The 12,834-nt window shown below is 45.9% G+C and overlaps 1 protein-coding gene and 1 long non-coding RNA gene across 14 annotated transcripts in view; one reads left to right on the top strand and one right to left on the bottom strand.

The window, feature by feature from the left end:
* The window catches only part of FBXO47 (F-box protein 47), a 57,021-nt gene that overhangs the window by 18,899 nt on the left and 25,288 nt on the right, over positions 1–12,834 (top strand). For all 13 annotated transcript variants that reach the window (XM_053259226.1, XM_053259236.1, XM_053259227.1 and 10 more), the window contains 3 exons: positions 2,464–2,610; positions 4,873–5,015; positions 7,467–7,626. In XM_053259226.1, the coding sequence (XP_053115201.1) occupies positions 2,464–2,610; positions 4,873–5,015; positions 7,467–7,626 (450 nt within the window). The remainder of the gene's footprint in view (positions 1–2,463; positions 2,611–4,872; positions 5,016–7,466; positions 7,627–12,834) is intronic.
* On the bottom strand, positions 4,717–12,165 carry LOC128328950 (uncharacterized). Its single transcript, XR_008309462.1, has 4 exons — positions 11,932–12,165; positions 7,055–7,153; positions 5,922–6,066; positions 4,717–5,059 (listed from the first exon to the last, which is right to left on the bottom strand). It is a non-coding gene; the product is annotated as an uncharacterized LOC128328950 (long non-coding RNA).

Below are 12,834 nucleotides of genomic sequence, written 5' to 3'. Positions count from 1 at the left end.
TAATGCTAGTTGACAAAATTACCATTGTAAGTATGTATACAACAAAGGAACCTTGAGGCAAAACCTAGCATATTTATTGTGGCATGAGCTTTAATGAGCTAGAGTTCTCTTCATCAGATGCAACAGTTACATCTGATAAAATGGGTTCTAGTCCATTAAAGCTTATGCGAAAATAAATCTAACTAGCTGAAAAGGTGCAGAGCATCTGTTCCCCCAGTCCTCCCTGTCTCTCCTCCTTCCCTTCAGCCCCAGTCCATTCTCCTCCACCGCCCTTCAGCCCCAGTCCGTCCTCCCCCTCCCAGTCTGCTTTCACTTCTCTTCTCACCTGCTGGCCTGGCCGGTGCCCAACGCTTTTCTTCCCTGTCTGCAGGCCTGGCTGGTGCTTTTCCTCCCTGGTCAGCCCGGCAAGCGCTTTCCCTCGCTGCTGGCCACCTGGCGGTGGCACTTTCCCTCACCGCCAGTGGCTGGCGTACCGGTGGCTATCTGGCAGCTGCTTACAAACTCTTGCGAGAGCTGCCACACATGGGATTAGCCACAGGTATGCCTTAGAAAATTTAATATATACATGGTCTTTAAGGTGCCACAAGATTCCTTTGTTTAATTTGCTGCAACAAACTGATATAACTTTCCTTCTGGAATGGTAAGGTGTGGAATTTCTGTGGGCTAGTGGGTAGAGCCAGCCTTCACAACCAATTTCTCCTCTGATTTCTGTAGTAGGCAAATGTTGTGTCGTCTCCTTTACAGTGCAGAGCAGCTGTGAAAAAGGGAAATTCCATACTAGAGCTCATTAGGAAGGGGACTGGGGGAAAATCTGCTAACATTATAATAGCATTATGCAAATCTGTGATGTGGCTACATTTGGAGTATTGTGTACAGTTCTGGTCATCACATCTCAAACAAAGTGTTCTTGCAGGTGCGCAAGAGTGCTCTTACACAAACCCTGGAAATTGTGCAAATGCTGTTATGTGATGGTGGAAATAGTGGCCATACCATTGCACAACTGCATTCATGCAGTTTCTGGGATTTGCGCAAGAGTGCCCTTGCACAGCTTCAGGAATGCTCTTTTATGAGCACACAGCAGTTCCTGTGGTGCCAAAAATGCCCACGGGCACTGCACAGTATGTAAACAACTGCCTTCAAACCTGTCCTGCCTTGGTTCGTGAAGAAGATGCTTTACTGAACACTTTGCACAGTTCAGAGTGATAACGATAAGTTTGGCAAAAACACCTCTCATAACTTCCTATCTGTGTGTACTTACACATTTGCTAATCTTTGCATAATGCCATGGCTAATTTACAGCAATCCGCACATATAGTTTCCCCTTCTGTAAGACTTGTTGCCTCTCCCAGAAAGTGAGTCCTGTCCACTGTTCCTGAAACTGTCTCACATACTGCACAAAGTTAGTTTAATTGATTGATTGATTGATTAAACACATTTGAATACTGCCCAAAACGCAGTCTCTGGGTGATTTACAACAACCGTTCCATGCAAGTTGAAACAAATGTTTGCACAGTGTGTGCCCGAGAACACACTGTGCAAATGCAAACAAATATAAATAATGGTTTCACAGTTGTGCAATTCCGTTTACATGATTTTTGCATTCGTGCAAAGAACACTCTTGCAGAACTGCATCAGGGTGTTGCTAGGTATTTAAAAGATCGGGGGTCCAGGCCCACATTCCCGCTTTGATAGTTAAAAACATTCCCGCTTTGAACATTCCCGCTTTGATAGTTTGATAGTTAAATTCCATCATGTCCCCCTATGAGCAATTCATTGGAGGCCTGTGCCCTATGGGCCACTCCCTATTTATTTATTTATTATTTATTTATTACATCTATTAACCATCCAAAGGCTCTGGGTGGTGTACAACAAAATTTAAAAGACATAAAAACACACACCATTAAAACACAGTGCTAAAAACAGTTCAAAAACATGCAAAAACAATTAAAAACCATTCACAACTAATTAAAATACTTTGGAAAAACCAATTTATAAACCTTGGAAGGCAAGGCCAAACAAGTTTTTAGGGCTCTCTTAAAGGCCGGCACTGAGCCTGAACTCCGGATATCTGCCAGGAGCACATTCCATAGGCCAGGAGCAGCTACAGAAAAGGCCCAGTTCCAAGTTGCCACCAGATGTACCTGTGGTAACTTGCGTCTAATAGCACTTACATAGCAATAGCACTTACATTTATATACCGCTCTATAGCCGGAGCTCTCTAAGCAGTTTACAATGATTTAGCATATTGCCCCCAACATTCTGGGTACTCATTTTACCGACCTCGGAAGGATGGAAGGCTGAGTCAACCTTGATGACATTCCATTACAACGTGCATGGAACTTTGTGCAGTGTGTGACCCACTAACACGGTTGTGTTTCTTTTAGGGAATGGGCAAGGGATAATGCTAACTTTTGTACCAAGTTATTTACTACCTCAGTGGTTTTTGTGGTTAATGTCATTCAGGATATGTGATCTGGCAGAAAATGACTGAAGGCCCAACAGATGAAACCAGCTTAAAGGGGCTGGCAGATGCTATTAAACTACTGTATGACACAGAAGCAAAAGAATGGACAGCCGATGATGTCATCAGTCTGGTGGATGAACTTGCAGGTACCTCACTGCCTTTATTATACGGATGAGCAATATCCATTCTCCTAAGAATGGATGATATAATCAGGTAGCACAGCAGGACTAACCGCTAATTAACATGGCATGAGGCTCATAGCAAATTGTGGGCTGATAGCATTCATGCTGAGCCTTTTGCTCATGTCAAGGATTCTTTTGGTAGCAATAGCACTTACATTTATATACCGCTTTATAGCCGGAGCTCTCTAAGCGGTTTACAATGATTTTAGCATATTGCCCCCAACATTCTGGGTACTCATTTTACCGACCTCGGAAGGATGGAAGGCTGAGTCAACCTTGAGCCCCTGGTCAGGATCGAACTTGCAACCTTCTGGTTACAGGGCGGCAGTTTTACCACTGTGCCACTGTGGTGTGCCCAGGAGCCACATTCCACCATGTCTCTCAGCTGATTTTCAGCTGTGTGGTGAGCAATGGTCACAAACTGTAAACTTGTGATGTGGGCCTGGAGTAGAGCAATCTCATGCTATTTTGTCATGTGCACAGACTCAGCTCAGATAGAGGCCACCCCTCCACAACAAACCACTCCTTCCCATGACAGTCTTGGTCCAAACTGGGCCCCATATGTGGCTGTTTTTGTTGTTTTTATGTTTTAAAGACACAGGCGATCCAATCACAGCTCTCCAATGTCTTGTCTAGTTTGGCCTTTGAACATAAAGAAACATTCTGCTGATTATCACCAATGCAAGGGTGGCTCCAGGAGTGGGGGAGTGCCCCCTCAGACAGTAGTTTGCCCTCCCATCTGTCCCCCCATTTCTGTTTCAGAAATCTAACATGTTTAAAGGTAAAGTGTGCCGTCAAGTTGATTTTGACTCCTGGCGCCCACAGAGCCCTGTGGTTTTATTTGGTAGAATACAGGAAGGGTTTACCATTGCCTCCTCCCGCGCAGTACGAAATGATGCCTTTCAGCATCTTCCTGTATCGCTGCTGCCCGATATAGTACCAGCAGGGATTTGAACCGGCAACCTTCTGCTTGTTAGTCAAGCATTTCCCCACTGTGCCACTTAAGGTGGATCTAACATGTTCCCATAATGTGCTCTGCCCCTTCTCCGTCCCATCCCCGTCCCATCCCCATCCCATCCTTTGGTATGCACTGTGTGGGGACCCATTTGAATTTGACCCCTTTGGGTCAATGAATAGAATGCAGCCTGTTAAGATAATAATGGCTAAGTAAATTGTCAGAAAAGGCACTGCACTCACATCTTTCTGGATTTGATGGAACCAAAGGGATGCAAGCTAAAACTTATCTGCAATAGCACCTACCTTTTGAAATTCCTGTCCTGTCCAAGTCTCTCGTTGCAGATTTGTAAGCAGTGGGGCCCACATGATGCACAGCGTAACAGCTCAGCAGCACTACACCCTGCGGCCGCTGTGGACTTGGAATGTGTCGCAGCCCCAACATTGTTAAAAATGGGCAGTTGCACTAGCAGAGCTTTCGCATTTCCCCCCATTGTTGCAAATTAGGAAAACTAGAAGTGCTGCTAGTGGAACAGCCCAGTCTTAACAGCGTCAGGGCTGTGTTCCAAGTCCACGGCAGCCCCAGGGTGCAGTGTTATGGAGTAGGGACACTATACATCATGTTGGTGACCACGTTTTTTTCTCCTTTAAAAAAATACTACTTTTAAAACTAGTGTTTGAATTATAGGCATTTTGTTGCTGTGGTGAATGGCATTGCTGTTGGTTGGCATTTTGTTGGGTCACATACACAGTGGCACTTGCAGAAGGATTTTTTGTGGCTGCAGTGCCGCACAGAGTTGTACTCCCACTAGTGGAAGAAGACCCAGCCTAATGCACGTTGTGCAAGGAGTTCCCTATTTGCATATATACAGGCTGTCCTTAGGGCAATTGCCCGGGCCCGCTCTTGTTGCCTCCATTAAAATTAACTGGAAGGGGGCCCCCCACTGGCTGATTTGCACCACACCCTGCCAGGGCTCTCTAAGAACACCCCACTTGTGCAAGAGGGTTGTGCAACAAACATGTTGTGCTAACATAACAGCAAGTCTGGAACAGAGGTTAATTTCTTTGTGCAATGACCATGCACTTCTCCTTATGCTAGATCAAGACAAGTCTGGATGTCACTCATTGCTTGTGTTTTTATTACTTGCTGACCAGATATATTTATTGGTGTTATATTGTGAATACTTGCAAAGGCAGCAAATTAAAATTCAAAACTAAATGAAACAACATAAATATAAATTAAAATAAACATATTTTCATATTTTGTTATAGTGGTTCCCCGGGAATGGCTTCTGGAAAACAGTGCACGGCTCCTTATTTTGTGTGGAAACAATATCTGTTTCACTTTTATGGCCAGTAAAGCTGTGAATGGCCGAGCTATTGAACTGGCAAGGTTGGTCGTTTTCCTGGCTTTGGTGAGTAATGACGAATAAATGGTGTTCCTTCTCGTTTAGTAGACCTTAATAGCAGGAAGAAGAAGCCATCTTAGAAATCAGTTCTGCTACCGTGTTTTCTGCAGCATACTTGCCAACATTAACAAAATTCCAGTAAAATTAGAAGAAGAAATAAGTTAATATCATATCTGGGAATACAGCAAGCTAATGAGGGCTGAACTAGGTGTTCTGCTAATCCTGATGCTTGTCTTAGTGTTTTTGATTACTTGTCTTGTTGTAGTGGGGAGGAACCTGACCGGGATTGGAGCCAAGGCAAGAGAGGCGGTTTTCTCATCCTTTCCTCCCACACCATGATCCCAACAACAATGGCCCCCCACCCTCTCAAAGTTGCTATTTGGCTTGGAAGTGAGGTGCCAGTGGCAGTGGAATCAATATCTCCAATTTTACTATCTATGGATACTATCCAGAATGTAGCTGTGTCTATTCCTCCTAGCTGCATAATGTGCTTTAAATGGGAAATGAGATAAGCATTTCCTTAGGGTTTTATATACTGTATTGAACACTAGCCGACCCTCACACGGAGCATCTGTGCACTCTTTGGGGCCAGCTACCTCTCCCCGCCCCCACCTGCCCCAGTCTCCGGCCGGGCCCAGGCTGCCGGGCTGAATGCCGCTGTGGCGGCCGAGGAGCTGCCTCTGCCGCCCGGCTGGCCAATTCTCCTGGGTGCACCTCAGCCAATCAGGCGCCTCCGCCGCTCAGCCAATCAGCTGGGTGCTGGGACGCACATTCCAAGGCACACCTAGGAGAATTAATATAATCGATATATCAGAATTGTTCTGTACAATGTAAGGCAAATTAGCAATAGACAATTTGTCTCCAGTACCTACAACTGCATTCATTTCAAAAAGGGACCATTTTCCTACTTACAGAATGTGCACGGACAAACATATCCTATTGATGTGATGCTCGTCAATGCTAACTGTGGAGTTTTGTTCTCTCATGCTTGAATGTTGTGGATGTGGCAGAATGTATGGAGGGTATCTTGGTGGAGCAGGGCATTGGTTGAAATTACCTTAAATAAAATAACAGTTTGAAGAAATCTAAAGGCTATCCAATCCAACCCTCTGCCTAAATTGCACAATCTAGACCGGCAGTCCTCAACCTTTTCCAACCCAGGGCCCACATTTGTTACGGCTGTAATAGAGGACCCGCTTTTTACAAAATGATAATCATTGGCAAAATCCAGAGACAAAGTTCGTCGTGACGAAGTCCCATGGAAATTAACTAGACTTAATAACTTGCCTCATGTATTTAAGCGGTGATTAGTCTGGATTATTCCCACGGTGGCAAATGAGAATAACTGCAGTAGTGCTGCTTATGCAACCCTCATTCTGGACAGCGTCCGGGCTGTCTTACGAGTCCACACAGCAGCCCCAGCACAGCTCACACCACTGCCGGTATCAGGGGCGTTGCGAGGGGGAAATGGGCTCAGGAACGCATTGTGAACATGGGCACCCTCCCCTGTGTCAGCGTGCGCGTTCATATGTGTGCACCCCCAACTTGCCTCCTGGCTCCAGCTGCCCTTCCACCTGGCACCTCTGCCTGCCTCCGCCTCCTACTGCTTGGCTCCCAGGAAGACCGCCCTCCACTCCCAGGCCCATACTCCTTCTATGGCCAGGTTCCCAGCCGATGGAAGGAGGGTGCCCTATGCCCCAGGGGCATAGCTATAACTGAGCGAGAGGGTTCAAAGAACATGGGCCCCCAGCCCCTGAGGGCCCTCCAGCTCCACCCCTCCCTATTTTCTTCATTATCTCCCTTACTCTGAGAGGCTGCCAGAGATTGGGGTGAACACAGGCCCCCTCTCCCCTAGCTAGGCCCCTGGCGCTCCCTTTGGGCTTATGGAAGGCCCACCCTCCTTCCATTGGCCCATAGGGAGCACATGTGCACCCTCCTTCTATCAGCCAGGAGTCCAGCCATGGAAGGTGAATGGGCCTGTTTGCTGGGGGGGTGGCCCCTGCCAGTAGCAGCTCTGGCCAGGGTGTGTGTGGGGGGGAACTTACCTCAGCAGCTCCTGGACACAGAAGGGCTTTGGTTCTTTCAACCCATTTACCCTGTTATAGTTTCACCCCCGGCCAGTATGTTGCACATCCTGTCAGCCACTGCGTGAACAAGCAACAGAGAGTAAATGCACGGCAGAAAGGTGCTTCCAGAGCAAAGATGAATCAAGCAGTTCAAGCCACATGCTGCAGAGGAAAGCCAACAAACCCAAACAGTTTTTAAAAGTATACAAAGTTGGCTGCATTGAGCAATTAATTGTCTTCTAGCCTTAAGAAAAAAATTGTTCTATTAATATATGTTTAATGGTTGCGGGGGGTGGGGTGGGGATAGAGGAGAGTGGGAAAGTCAAGTCTGTAATTGTTGTCTACACCATCAAGGAAACTGCTTTATAAATCTTTCCTGCTCTTGTGCCAGGTGTGTGAAAAGGATCTCTACTGCATGGACTGGACTGTAAAAATGATGCAGAAAGTCTGCAAGGTTTTCAGTACTCCTGGTGAAAGAAATAACTTCCTACAAAGTGTGGAGAATACCTTCGCCCACATTATCATGGATGCACTGCAGTCAGTTATCTCTGGTGAGAAACACAATAATAGAATCATCAGAATCCTCTATCCCCATCATTGCCTTAATCTTGATTTTCTGCATCTTCCAGTTTAATTGAGTGGCTCATCCCCAAACAAACTCACAGATGCCAGGGTATCCCTTAGGCATTAGCCCGCCCTGCAGAGCTAATCACTAAGAAGTTTGGATGCCCGACAAATTACTTTGGAGACTTGCTCACTATGTGCTAATCTTTATGGAGCACCCGTTAGTCAAGCATGCTGCAAAGCAGAGGAACAGGACTCGGCTGGAGAAAGAGCTCAGTCTTGGAATCTGGATTCATTGGCAAAGGCTGACACCCTGACCAACAAAGTGCTTGCAGAAGGATGCCGTGTTAGTGCAAAGCTGTTGTGCTAGCTACTTACGCTAAGCGTGTACCATGTGTTCCAGTGTGCAGCGGTGGCTATTTGTTTTAAATGGAACAGTCTATATGTTTTAAATTGAACTTTTGTACAATTGTGCAAATCCCTGATATTTTTAATGCAACTATGCTATCTTCTAGCACTAATGTAGCTTTGCTAATTACACGAGTGCTTCATTAGTCAGGATGTCAGCCAGGGTTAAACAGGATTTCCAGGTCAGAGGATGGGATTTCCAGGCAGACGTGCTTCAGGTCAAAACTACATTTACATCAGTTGTATGTAACTTTGCCCCAATATTTGGTTTGGTTTGCTTGTTTCTGTTTTATATTTTGAAGCTTAACAACATAAGAGCCCTGCTGGATCAGGCCTAAGGCCTAGCTAGTCCAGCATCCTGCTTCCCACAGTGGCCCACCAGAGGCTTCTGAGAAGCCCAGAGGCAAGATATGAAGGCAGGCTCCCTCTTCTACCATTGCTCCCCTGCAGCTGGTATTCAAAAACATACTGCCTCTGAACTTGGAGGTAACACTGCTATCTAGACTAGCAGCCATTATTAGACCCAACCTCTATGAGAGGCTGCAATCTTAAGTGGAGGACTAGTTTAACCCTTTCCACTCAAGCTCCCCCCCAACCCCCCCCCCTCTACTTTTCTTCCAGCAGAGGAAGAGCAGTTGGTTGGTATTTCTGAGTGGAAAGGGGGGCCTGAGATGAAAGAGTTAAACAGATCTGACCCTTACTGCCCTGGACTGTAATCTTTCATGCTGCTGTCCAGTAAAAAAGCACACCAAATCATGGGGGGGGGGGGGGGGGCTGGGTGGAGAAACAATCAATGGGCCTGTTCAGACATAACACCAAACCAGAGGTAAATGTGTGAGAGGTTTGAGTTATGATTGTCCAAAAGTGTGAAGCCACAGTTTCGTCACTCAAACGTGGATGCGTTTCCGCTCCCAAAATGGAATCAGAACACTTGGTTTGTAGTGAGTTTTGCTGCTGAAAGCTGAGGTTAGAAGGCAGCATTGTGTCGCCTGAATTCTGCTGCCACTATAACGTAGATTGCGTGCACTAGCTCCTCCCGCCACCACAGAGAGGTCGGCTCAGAGCAACCCAGAAATGCATCAGTTTTAAGGAGGCCTCATTTCTCACTGGCCGCCTCTTGGAGCTGATGCCCCGCCCTCTGCCATCTCCTTGCTCCACCTCCTGATGCTTGGCAACAGGGATGCTGCATCCCTCCAGTTCCTGCATGTAAAGAGACGGAATGGCATTGCACACGTGTGCAAGGAGCCCTTTCATTGACCAGTAAACCAAACTCCAAGATCCTTTGCCTGCCTTAATATACATATTTCCTCCAAGAACGTCAATAATATCTTTTCCTGGAGTACCAGACGACACTTCACTTTCATTGACATAACACCTGATCTAGCCCCATTCCTGGGGTTTTCAGATGCTATAAATGGAGTGTAGTTTCTTTGTTCCTGATGTACACAAAGGTGTGTTTGTGGTGGGGACCAGGGACCGGGTCTAGTCATCTGGTACTCCAGGAACAGATATCATTGACGTCCTTGGAAGAAATATGTATATTAAGGATCTTGGAGTTTGATTTACTGTAACCAAGGGTGCCATCAGGCTAGCAGACCCAGGCAAAGCAGTGAGAAAGACACAACACACTCTTGTCCTTGTGCTGGTTTGCCGGCTGGGTGGTTAGCCTTCACATGAGAGGGCCTGTCCACCGGAGAAAACAGAAACTCCATTGTGCTTCAGCTTTCCATTTGACTGCACTCTCAAGAGGTAAACCTTCAAACTATAGGGGCCTCTGCTGTTGCGGGGCTCCCGGCACCACTGGTTAACAATATAACTCATACTCCACATCTTCCCCCTTCCGCTCAATCCTTCCAGATTTCAAAGTGGTCCGGGTCATTTCAGGTGTTCAAGCAGTTTCAGGTAGGGTGGTGTAGCAAATTAAAGCCTTTATCTCAGAGCAAGCTCACATGAGGAAAAGAAATGCTGGATCATCCCTGATGAGCTGCCTGCTAGGCTTCTCCTAAAACTATTCTGTATTATCAGTAGGTTCAAAATGCTGCCACCACCACCCCTCTAATTGACAAAGCTTGAACCTCCCTGGGCTTGGGGTGGAATCGCAGAGAAAATTCTCTTAACTTAGCTATTGAATAAGTACAAAAATCTTCCATGTGCAAGCCTACACATGGTGAGAAAACTGATAGCTGCTGAACATTTGAGGACATGTTTGCACCAGATAAATCCCCCCCAACTGGTACAAACATAGATGAAAATAATCTAAACTTTTAAAAAGGCAAATCTTAAACCATTTTAGCTTATTCCTAGCCATCTAATCCTATACATCACCACTCATGCATGGGAGAGTGAAGGGGATCTTGGGAGAGGAAAATAATAGAAATCCCCAGAGACATGGGGAAGGGGTGCATGATGCGTCTCCTGACATATGTGCTGGATAATGGGCTTGTATGTGAAGGAACAGCTGCCTATCCCACCATTTACCACCATGTGTGGCAGGTCCTCACCAATCTCACCAGCCCCGTGATATCAGTTCTTTACTGCTGCGGCCAAGTAGACTTTTATTTGCTATGGCTGTGTCTACTAAAACAGCCCTTCAACCTTTGTTGTAATAAAGAAAAGTGTATCATCAAGTCGGTATCAACTCCTGGCGACCACAGAGCCCTGTGGTTGTCTTTGGTAGAATACAGGAGGGGTTTACCACTGCCATCTCCTGCACAGTATGAGATGATGCCTTTCAGCAACTTTCCTATATCATTGCTACCCGATATAAGTGTTTCCCATAGTCTGGGAAACATACCAACAAGAGGCGTATCTAGGGAAAATAGCACCTAGGGCAAGCACTAAAATTGCGCCCCTGTGCAAATATTGACATTTTATATTAATATTTTTTTAAAAAAATTTACCTGTAGCCCCTTTAGGGGGGCTTCCTAAAGGCATGGGGTAAATTGGTGGGGCAGCCAGGGGATGTGCCCTGGGCACCACTTGGGGGGGTGTGTGCTAGTGCCATGTTGCTTCCCACCCCCTCCCCAGTTCAGGAATTTATTTTTATTTTATTTTACCTGTAGCCCCTTCGGGGGGCTTCCTAAAGGCTCCAGGAGGGGGAACCTTTGCAGACCCCCCCACGGCCTTTAGGAAGCCCCCCGAAAGGGCTACAGGTAATTTTTTAAAATTAAAAATAAATTCCTGAACTGGGGAGGGGGTGGGAAGCAGCATGGCACTGGTACCCCCCAAGTGGCACCCAGGGCCCATGCCCTGGCTGCCCCACTCCTAGATACCCCTATGCAAAGCAGGGATTTGAACTGGCAACCTCTGGCTTGCTAGGCAAGTCATTTCCCCACTGTGCCATTAGGTCATAGTCGTAGTCATAGCCATAATTTCAGTCTTTGACCAACATAGCGCCATTAGGTAGCTTCTGCTGTAATACCAAGCCACAAAAAAAGCTCAATAGAGTGGAAAGGCTTATAGGCATGGGGTGGAGACAATCAAGCAGCTTCTAATCTTTACATGCAACAAGAAAGTTTACTTTTGATTAAAAAATTGGTCAAGATAAAACATTAGCTTTAGTTTTTTGTATACAGTGGGATCTCTTAGAAAACAAAACAGTTACTATTTGAGCATAGAGTAAAAGGGAAAAATAAACGGGTGGAAAATGCATCCAATTAAACTATCTAGAACTGGTCCCTAGTTCAGAGTCCTTTCCTCCACCCCCATTCTTGTTCCCTCAGCCTTTGCAGTGATTTGCCTTGTTCCTAATGCAGTCTCTGATCCTGGTCACAGATACAGACTTGGGGTTCAAACCAGCCTGGTTCTTCTATGATTTCAGCACTTATCAGAGTGTCTCCACTCTGATAAGTTATTGTGATCATTGCTATAGCTACAGCACTTACTCTCTCTGTCTGTGCTAGCAAATCTTCAGCTGGACTCAGTTCCTGTGATTCTCCAACTTGTAGTTTATTGGCTGCACTGCTTGTCTTCGTTCTGATTCTCAGCTCTGAATTGCACACTGCTGATTTCCAAACTGAACTCTCACTGCTGACTTCTAAAACTGAACTGCACTCTTCTTTTTCTTCTTCTTCCAACTCTGACTAACTCTCTGAATAACTCTCCTATATATACACAATTTCCCCCCAACAGTGTTTTAAACAACCCAATCACCGTAATGGAAGTTCCCTCCATTTTGAAAAACGCAACCAATTATATCAAAGTTCCTTTTCCCTCCAAAATTAACTCAGTATATTGCATCATCTTTAACTGAATCTTGCTTGTGCAGAAGCCATGAACTTTTGACCCTCCCCGCTCTCTTTGCCACATAGGTTCCTTTGTAACCATATTAACACAGAAATCCTATTTACAATCATGATGAGGTTTTGGGAATATCAATGCAATAATAATACAATTCATTTAAAAAGGCTTATTTAAAAAAAAACACAAGAGGTCTAGGCTCCTTCCTCCACAGGTCACAATGGTCACAAATGGCCATTGCCAGTAACAAACTCATTCTGCGAACATATGATAAAATGTAGAGAGAACGCTTGTGCAATCTATCTTTAAGCAGTATAAGTGGGAAGAGGGCCTCATCCTCTCTCCCCAGGGGAAGGAAGGCGGGGCACAAGACCCTTCCTCCCCAACTGCAGAAGACAGTGGTGCAAGCAAAGGGTTAAAATGTCTTTGCTCTGTTGAGGGTGGGCGAACACTGCCGAAAAGGTATGATCATGCTGAGCATGCCCCCTCTAGCATCCTAGCCAATGGTTGCAGCTTCACAAGCATGCTAATGCCTTGCCTACAGTCTG

This window comes from Hemicordylus capensis, chromosome 6 (assembly GCF_027244095.1).
Source record: "Hemicordylus capensis ecotype Gifberg chromosome 6, rHemCap1.1.pri, whole genome shotgun sequence".
Taxonomy (NCBI): Eukaryota; Metazoa; Chordata; class Lepidosauria; order Squamata; family Cordylidae; genus Hemicordylus; species Hemicordylus capensis.
This window is presented reverse-complemented; position numbering and strand designations above follow the sequence as displayed.